This window comes from Nuphar pumila, chromosome 7 (genome assembly GCF_984573655.1).
Source record: "Nuphar pumila chromosome 7, dmNupPumi1.hap1.1, whole genome shotgun sequence".
Taxonomy (NCBI): domain Eukaryota; kingdom Viridiplantae; phylum Streptophyta; class Magnoliopsida; order Nymphaeales; family Nymphaeaceae; genus Nuphar; species Nuphar pumila.
Window position 1 is genome coordinate 122,810,819 of NC_143255.1, and position 10,122 is coordinate 122,820,940.

The 10,122-nt window shown below is 37.4% G+C and overlaps 1 protein-coding gene across 1 annotated transcript; it reads right to left on the minus strand.

The window, feature by feature from the left end:
* Positions 1–7,311: 7,311 nt before the first annotated feature.
* On the minus strand, positions 7,312–8,888 carry LOC149833274 (uncharacterized). Its single transcript, XM_090015027.1, has 2 exons — positions 8,785–8,888; positions 7,312–7,988 (listed from the first exon to the last, which is right to left on the minus strand). The coding sequence occupies exons 1-2, from the start codon at positions 8,797–8,799 to the stop codon at positions 7,527–7,529; spliced, it is 477 nt and encodes a 158-aa protein (XP_089871153.1). The 5' UTR covers positions 8,800–8,888; the 3' UTR covers positions 7,312–7,526.
* Positions 8,889–10,122: the final 1,234 nt, after the last annotated feature.

The following is a 10,122-nucleotide window of genomic DNA, read 5'->3' on the forward strand; positions in this document are numbered from 1 at the left end:
TAGCATTTTAAAAAGACACGAGATCATTCTCAATAAAAAAAACATAAAAATTAGAACCAAAATTAGTTTATTTTTTAATGTGTTTACTGTGTCTAACTTCAATTTCAGGTTCAAAATCACTATCGTTAAAATTTTCAATCATGTCCCTAATAGGACGTTTATCAACTACAACGTGACTACGACAAAGAAGAGAATCAAAGACATTTGTATGTTTAATGAAAATATGTTTCTAGATTCAATAATAACATCATTAGCAATATCCAAAAAATTATAGATTTTACTATGTTTAGCATAACCAATAAATACGCATTTGAATGCTCTTGGTTCAACCTTCTTTCTTTTATTTTTCAAAAGCTTAACATATGCTAAGCAATCCTAAATAAGAAAATAATTTAGATTGAGTTTCTTACCAACTCACAATTCATAAAGTGATTTGTCAAATTTAAAGTAGGAAACTCGGTTTAGAATGTAACAAGTATTGAGTAGAGACTCTCCCCACAAGTTGAGATATAAATTCATATTAAGAAGCATAACATTCATCATTTCTACAAGTGTTATGTCTTGCTTTTCAGCTATCTCATTTTGTTTGAGAGTTTAGGGAGTAGAAATTTGATGAATAATACTATTATTTACATAAAGTTTGTCAAATTCTGTACCTAATTATTCACTTCATCTACATGTTCTCAAATGAAAAATCTTGATTTTAAATGTATTTTTATACTTCATTAAGATAAAAAAAGAATTTGAAAAACATTTCAAATTTATGCTTTATCAAATAAAGATAACAAAATTTAAAATAATTATATATGAAAGTAATAAAATACCTTTTGTCACCACGACTTAAAACATTATCCATGTCATACACATCTAAATACACTAATTTGATCTGTTTATAAATTTTTTTATATTAAAAATAAAACTTTAAATAACTTAATTCGAATGCATGTTTCACACATATGATTATATTCCATTTTTATATGGCAAGAAAGCAATCCAAAATTATTCAAAATATGAACTAATCGTGAGTGCCAAAGAATATATGAGTAACCATGTAAACAAAAGATATATATTCATTGATGTTCATCTTGAACATACCATGAGTGACAAAACTTTTGGAGCATAGTGAACATTCTCAAGTGCTAGGACTTTTTTTGAGGTGAACTTAATTTTCACTCATTTTATTCAACACTTTAGTTGAGGAAGAGATTCTCTAAAAAAAAAATTATATCCCTTCTCCGCTACTTCATACGACTTGAGCAAGTGTCTATCATTTGTCACATGCACAATGTGTTCAGTGTCCAGCTATCAGTCCCTATTAATAACATTATGAATGTTTCAAATATTATAATAGCAAGCTTTTCCACTAGTTCATTTGGCTTGGGCCCAACTCACTTTTGATCTCAACATTCTCTTGCATAGTGGTATGTCCTGCTACACACGTAGCAGTTGATTTCCTTTTTTAATATTTTATTTTTTTCTGTCACAAAAATCTTTTTATTTTTTTGGATTTCATTATTTTGCCACCTTTGTTACTAATCATATTCGCTTTAGACAAAACCTCTTTAGGAATCAAACTCTTTTTGCCGTGAATACAAGTTTCTTCTTTAATTTGGATGACCTTAAAAAGATCGTCTAAACTGATTTTCTCATTTTTATGTTAAGGTAATTCCTATATTATTTTAAAAAATCATGTAGTTTTCCCATGATGACTGCAACTTGAAATCATCGTTAAGATACATACATTCTTTTTTAATCTTATAAGCCAATATTTGCATCGTGTGATTTTGAGTAAGTATAAGCTTATCATCAATAATAAGAAAATTGGCATACTGATCTATGAGAAACCTTTATTGCTAGCATCTTATGTGTTGTACTTGATCATAATTCTTTAGCCAACTTCAAAGAAGAATACATGTCAAAGAGTGAATCAGCTAAAGTGTTCAGAATATACCTTTTGTATCATTTGTATGTGTGTCACCTCTCTCTCTCTCTCTCTCTCTCTCTCTCTCTCTCTCTCTCTCTCTCTCTCTCTCTCTCTCTCTCTCTCTTTTGTCATAACCTCTCCAACAACAATTGTGAGACAGGGCTTCTTGGTAACATAGTCAATGTGCAGCTCAAACAACAAAAAGACCTTAGATTGCCATCATTTGAAGTTTGACCCATCAAAGCGATCAAGCTTCTCAAGGTCATGTGTCAACAGATTGATGGAGTTGGTGTAACACCCCAAATATTTAACTAGAAAATTTTATACCAATTTTTTTTTCATTTTAGCAGAAACGGATAAATGCATTACTAGTTAAGTAAATGGAGGGCTACGAAACAGAAATATCATATCACCAGTCAGAGTTCAAATACTATATTATTACAATTAAGGATTTAAAACCATCCTTCTATTTCCTTAGGACAATATGAAAAGTAGTGTCACGATTCCATCAAGAATGACGTTGCCTTCACTCTGACGCATGCCCTGTTTAATCTCACTTGAAAAATTATAAGCAACCAAGGGTCAGACTAAACCCTTGTCTGAGTAGGAAGTACAATTCAATATACAAGTGTGGAGTGCCATGTGAACCAGGTATGTGCTGACATTAATAAAGGAGTAAACATTGCTAATACTGGAATCAATTATCAAGCATACACTTCATCAGTAAAATTGTGGAACCAAAACTAAGCAAGGTGTGATGTGGAATGATCAGATGAATTAATTACCTAAGTTATTTGCTTCTTATCCTTTTCTTCTTTTTTTATGATTATTTTTCTTAACCCTGTGGGTACGCACAAGCATTCGACATCATAGCAGACTGATATTACACGGAGGTTTATTATGCAATTCCAATTAATACCCTATATAACTAGCCATACGGATTTCCAAAGGAGATGGTGCACGACTGAGAAAGTAATCCCCATATAGCAAGGATTTAGAATTTGGATGCACTCAATATTTTTTCTGCAAAAAAATTGGACTTACCACCTAAGACGCATTGGCAGTCCTCACCCCCTAACTCCAGGAACTGGGGACCCGATGAGACGCCTCGCTCTCACTAACAAGATTGTCCCGCGGAGTTTGTACCATCTACCCTCTCCAAGGTAGAATATGGGTCTGGTAACATACATCGTCTTTCGAGTGTACCCAGAACGCTGAGAAAACTAGTAACATTTATCATTTGAGGTATACCCAGAATCCCAACAAGAACTGGTAACATATACCAATTTTCGGTATACCCAGCTCTATGTGTTTAATATCTTAATTTTATTATTTTCCTGGTGTAAATCATAGCACCCCTTGTTTTTCGTGACAATGCGTAACGACAACGTCGCTTGTGCCCCAAGTAGCAGTTTGATGGTCCTGCGGGACCTCCCGCTTATCCATGATTATGAATAACTAGTTACCCGCATATTTATAAATAGGTATATGTTTTCTTTTCAGGCCAGATTCGAAGACCTCTCCTGATATTCTACATACCATTGAGTTTTAAACCTATACCAGTAGTTAGCGCAAGGAGACATGTGTTAATAATTGCCTTTTTATTATTATTATATATATATATATATATGTTTGAATTTGCTAAATGTCAACCACTATCCGGGCCCATCGCAACAAGGTAGCGGTGACTGCTACCCTGCCCATACTCCAGCCCAAGCTATATGGGTCCTACTGCTAGGATATTATTCTGGTTCTGTAGTAGCCTATCGACAGGTGAGATGTGTCATGGCTAAAGTTGTTGCAGCCCACCAGTCGAACAAGCACAACAGAGTGCAAAGTGCCCTTCGACGCACCAAAGTCGTTGGCTTTCCACAGAATGCACCAGCGTGCTGGCGTATGAGGGGTTCCAGACTACTGTACATCAACAACACCAGCAGGATGAATGCAGTGTTCTCAGCCCAATCCACCAACGTCGGTCTAGGTCTATCGACCCCGACTGGATCAGACCGACCATTATAATCTGGTCTGAGCACAATACCACAGTGAAAAAAAATAAAATGGATGGAGGTCGATCCGGAACCTCAACCCATTCCCAATTCCACCATTTAATGTATGTCGCATTTTTTTTTGAAGGAGGTGGTGTGTGCTCATAAGCATGCAGGCTATATTTTGTTTTGTTAATAGGATCCATAAGTTCGGTGGTGTGGAACGACATGCGTAAGTGAACATTGGTTTAATCAGGTATTCAACCTATAGCATCTATGTGAATAACCCTTTTTGGTCTAAGACTGTACTGCCGAAAATAAAAGAGGGGCAGAGGCCGATGGCGGCCCCTGCTAGACCAAAAAGAAAAAAAGGGGGGGGGGGGTTCCCAACCCCTTCCGTTGGCCCGCTGGGTGACAGGGCAAAACAAGAGAGAGATGAGGGAAAATAAGAAGGGAAGGGAGGAGACGTCCCTAGGGGAGGAGGTCATCAGCATCAACGTCAACGTGAACATCGACATTAGCAGACGAGCAAGAGGGAAGGAAAGAGGGGAAAGGTGGTGTCGGCGTCAGCAGACGAGCAAGGTGGTGCCAGCAAAGCTACTGAAGAGGGAGGCGGTCGCCGAAAGGGAGATAAAGGAGGACGAGAGAAAGTGTGGGGGTGTGCGATGAATGAAACACAAAGGGGGCTCACATTAGGGTTTTATGAGAAATTTAGCGACAAATTAGCGACGAAAAAATTTTGTCGAAAACGCCATCGCCAATTTGCGTTGGAGTAGCGACGAAAAAATGATGTCACTCATCCATCGTGAAGTTGCGACGGAATTTTTCCGTTGCTAATCCATCACAAATTTGCGACGGTATTTGTGACAAAATTTTGTCGTGGCTAATTCCGCAACTAATTCCAATTTTAGGGACATATAGTTTTCTCTCTCTAATCCGTCGCAACTTTGCAATGAATTATTTTTGTCACAAATTTCTATCGCTAAATAACATTTTTCTTGTAGTACTCTCTCTTTATATATATATACATATAATTGGTGCTATTGAAGACTTATTGATGTGTTCTACAAGGTTTGTTTAGTAGAAAATGAGTTTTAAATCTTATAATTGTTACATATAAGCATGCCATTTAAGGACTTAAAAAATCAATAAGCCACAATACACTAAAATTTGACAACTCAAAAAAATCAATTTTTTAGATCAAAATAACACAATCAAAGGATTGATCCTTAGTAGACAAACTATGTTGAACACATCTATGTGGTCAAATTCAGTCGATAAAGCTTGAATTTATTGTTTCCACTCGAACAATGTCATACCTTTCTTCGATAACACCAAATATTAACCATATATATATATATATATAGGCTACTAATCCAGGTAAGAAACTAATAAGTAGAAATCACTGTAATAAGTAGAAATCACTCTCTTCTTTTTTTAAATTTTTTGTAAATCAAATGTTTTGGATATGATCTACATGGTTTGTTTAGTAGGAAACTTGTTTTAAATCATGTGATTATGACTAGTAATTAGATTTTCAAAGGGGTTCAAAAATCAACAACCGTGACAAAATTTTATATATATATATATATATATATATATATATATATATATATATATATATATATATATATATATATATATATATATATATATATATATATATAAAGAGAGAGAGATTGGCAGGTTCCACGTGCTGTTGATTCCATGAAAACTTGGGAGTCCCCGAGAGTTGCCAAGTTATGAGTGTTCTGGCACTACTCGTGAGCAAAGACAGAGGGCCATGGTCATGCATAGTACAATGGGGTTTCAGATAAAATACCGAACTAAGTTTGACTCTTCACCAGATGGCATCATATCTCCTCGCAAATCGACGCTAACGTTGGATTCTTATGAGTTGAACAATAGTGCACATTAAATGTATTCTGATTAACTCTTAAGTATGGCTAGATAATAACAGTACTGGTAGGCTGGTGCCCACTTAATTAAAGAAGCCTTCATGTTGTACAGCACGTCTAACCTGCCCTCCAGAAAGCAAAAAGTGGTTGGAAAGTCTCTAAGCTCATAAGAAGGCATGGGGGACCATTCAAATCTTTCTTCTTTGTTCAAATAAAAAAAAAACTTTTAATTAGCTGTTCAAGCCATGAGCAAGAAGGAAAGTTTATGTTGGGTTTCATTGGCAGCACTTGGAATATCTATTTAGATGGAAATGAGATCCCCATGAATTGTACTGTAATCAACTTCACCTATCTCTAGAGTTATGGGTCGTAGGCTTTTATGGGTATTGTTCTTTATCATTATACAGAAACAGGTGGGACCCAAGTGGAATAGCTTGCCTGTAAAGAAGAAGCAAGCTTTGGAAAGGTGTGAGAATGGTATCGCAATTATGACCCTCATTTCACGTTTCACTGCTAAATTTACGTTTGCTTTATTTATGCCTTGCAACTTTTAACATTATTGGACTTGGTGCATGCGTTGATGGCCCTTGCAAAGAATCCGAGAACACTTTGGTGTTTCCTTTTACATAAAAAGGTTTGTTGAACAATTTATTCTTACAAATTGCCCGTCTGATGAAGAGTTCGAAGTCTTTGCATAGGAAGAGAATAGCTTAACAAAGGCATAGGGTTCCCTGAAACACTGTCAATGAAAAAGGCTTGAATGCGAGTGTCCAGGAGAAATGAGGACAATTTATTTCTCAACAGGGATGTCAGTGGATCGGATATTATCCGATATCCAACGAATGTGATCGTTTAGTCAGACCAAAACCATATTCAATAATAATTGCATGCGGATATGGCTATCTGAATCTGATTACATGCAAAAAGGTGGATTTGGTATGAGCTTTTGACCATCCAAGTCCCAATATGAATCTAAATCTGAATCAGTTTAGGCAACATCAGACTAGTCGGATCTGGTATTGACCACATCCAATCCAAATCCAAATCATTTACATCTCTACTTCTCAGTGAGTGACAATTTCAAATTGCATAAGCAATTCGACCAACTAAATCACGATTATCCAGAGGACGTTTGTGTGATCATCAATAACCACTAAAGATGCTCTCTCTCTCTCTCTCTCTCATGTAAGCACTGAAGTTCTACATAAATCAACGGCCCACAATGTTTGGAACATCAGACTGAAAATTTCACGATCTAACAAAAACTCAAGCTGTAGATTTGGCAACATCTTCCATGACGGGGTCATATAACCAAATTATTGGATATATTATATTACTACCTTACACTTCCCACTCTCACATATCCCAAATGAGATGCATTGTTCTCAAGTGACGTGTGGTGGGGGATTGAATATCACCAACGATCGGTCAACTACAGTATGACCATAACTGCTCTCCGGTAACGTAGGCATTATATTCCCCATGCATGCCACTCACCAAGAAATGAGAAAAGAGAACTAATCATAATAAAACAAGAGGAAGAAAAGAAGACAATAGAAAATACCCACAAAGACCAACATCATATCAAACAAAAATACACATCATAAACCCTAATATCCGACCCACCAAGACCATAAACACCTAGATTATTATTTCCTCGCCTGCTAAAAATCTCCCACAAGACCAAACCGAAAAATTCCAAACCCCCCTATAAAATCTCTACTCTGCTGCAGCAGTCTCTGCTACTGCCTCAATAGTTTCTTCACTAGTGGTGGTGGTGGTGGTGACTTCTGGGGACTCGATAGTCTCTTCAACAGCAGGGGGTGGTGGTGGTGATGCTTCTGCCTCTTCCTCTACAACCTTTGCCTCTGATACCTCCTCCACCACTGCCTCTGTTGTCTCTTCAGCAGTCTCTTCCTTCTCCTCTGCTGCTACTACTGCTACTGGTGCCTCTTCTTCCTTGACCTCTACCTCTGTTGGCTCTGTTGTTTCTTCCTCCACCTTCACTTCCTCAACTTCAACAGTCTCATTTTTCTCCTCCTCCACTACTGCATCAGTTGCTTCGGCAATGACAGCCTCCGCAGGCACTGATTCGGACGATACTTCTTTCTCTTCCACAACAGTCGTTTCCGCAATCACTTCTTCCCCGTTCGTGCTGATCTCCACTGCACTTGGTGCAACCTACAACCAATTCACAAAATTTAAATCTACCCTCAATCATGGTTGATCAATTTTTTTAGCAAAAGGAGAGAATATATATAAAAGACTATGCGCCATTGATTTTAAAGCCTTAGAAAAATTTGATTGATGCATCAAAATCGGTTCTTATAAAACCAAGCATGCATCTGCATGGTTAGATTCAAGAGAAAAGAACAAAAAAATCATGAAAAACGCAGTTCACACATTAGTTCTAGAAATATGGGTATTTCCAACACTTTTGCAAATCCAACCATGTGGATGTGCTTGGCATGGTGAATTTGCTAGGAATCAACCATGGGATAGTGTATTTTCTATGAAAAAAATGTGATTTTTTGAATGCTTGAATATTTGTGAAGATTATGAGCCATTGATTTTAAGGCCTTAAAAAAATCTTGATTCAAGCATGTAGATCACATCCCTACAGTTGGATTCAGAACAAAAAAAACATAAAAATGGTGGTTCGCACATTAGTTCTCATATTCTAATGACTCATATATATGAGATTGGTTTGATCAATTAAACATGCCTAACGTATATGCGAAATCAGATTTTCGATCTCTATTAGCTTGCTCTAGGCACGAAACGAAGTAGCTACTCTCTACTCTATATATAATATAACAATCATGGTAACGAAAAAGAAAAACGTCATCAAGGATTTTGAAGACTATGAAAGGGTTGAATTAAAAAACACCCACCAATCTTTTGTAAGACAATGTATGGGAAGATGGTTGTTTCTAAAAGTAGTGGTTTTCTTTGGAGAGCTCATCGAGAAGCTTACCTCAGCGCTAGCCATGGTGATCAACAAAGAGATGCAAGAACAACTAAAAATCAGGGAGACAAAACAAACTCTCACTCTCACTCTCTCTCTCTCTCTCTCTCTCTCTCTCTCTCAAGGGATGGATGAGGAGAGTGCTAGCGGGTATTTATATAGGCAACCCTCCAGGAAAAATTTTGTATTGCTATTTTATATAATTAATTTTTTTTTTTTAAATTTACGCACTTTTTTTTTGGGGCCAATTCATTTGAGCCGTCCAGATTTTACCGAGTCGCCAGAGCAGGCCGTCCACGTGGTGCGAAGACGATTCGCTGAAAGGGATCGGGCAGGTTGGAAAGGCTGGGTCCGCTGGGACCCGCCTCTACCAACTGACGTGGAGGCCTCCACCTGTTGCAGCCGTCGATCCTTCGTGGTATTTGTGCGTGACAGCTGGACACAAGAGAATGGGGTTCACATCAGCCGAATATGAGCTGGCATTCTGCGCAGGCCACGTCGACGAACGTGGGAATCCCTAGATCACGCTCACCGTCATCAGCTGGAATTTTGCATTTTTTGTTTTTTTTTGTTTTTTTTTGTATTTTTTTATTTTAATTTCCGTTTCTGAGTTGTAAAGTCACTGCAAGTACTAAAAGGGGCGGATTTTTATAATAAATTATTTTATCAGTATCATCTCCCATTATTGCTCCCATTTAGTTTTGACGTGATTTAAAAATATCTTTTAACAACGACTGCACCCTTTTTTTTACTGCCAAATGACTAGAATGCCCTCAGAGGTCCAATTTGAGCCAAGGTCTACTTGATGGTCTCGGTCGATGCAGTTGATCAACTTGAAGGTGTGTCACTAATCCGTTGACCACTCGACGCTATGACTGACTGAGCTTGGGTTAAGCGATCGAGTCAAAACTGTTCTCACGTCCAAATGAGTGTGTGACCAAAGGGGTTATCTTGGGATAAAGGAGAAGTGCGGAGGGTAAAAGAGTCAAAAGGAAGGAAACATGGATCTCGAAGAGGATGATGGTGCCGTGGATACACGTGTCGATCTGACGTGGTGGTACATGCACGGCCACCGGCCCACGTGACGGTGAGCCCCACTCCCCGTGCGCTTTGGTAGGGGCGCTTATTTTTCGAGTGACGAAAAAGCCCCTGTGGGGCCTTCCCTCTCTCGATAATGGGTAAAGAATATTTCTGGTTTTTTTTTTCTGCGTAATAAAATATCGTCGATAGTTAAAAAAAAAAATCAAAGACCTTTTCGGAAATATTGTACAAAGGCCAACGAGTGTCCCGAAAAGCACGATAATTTTCAAAATTAGCTATTTTGAAAATGTTATTTTAATTTATTTT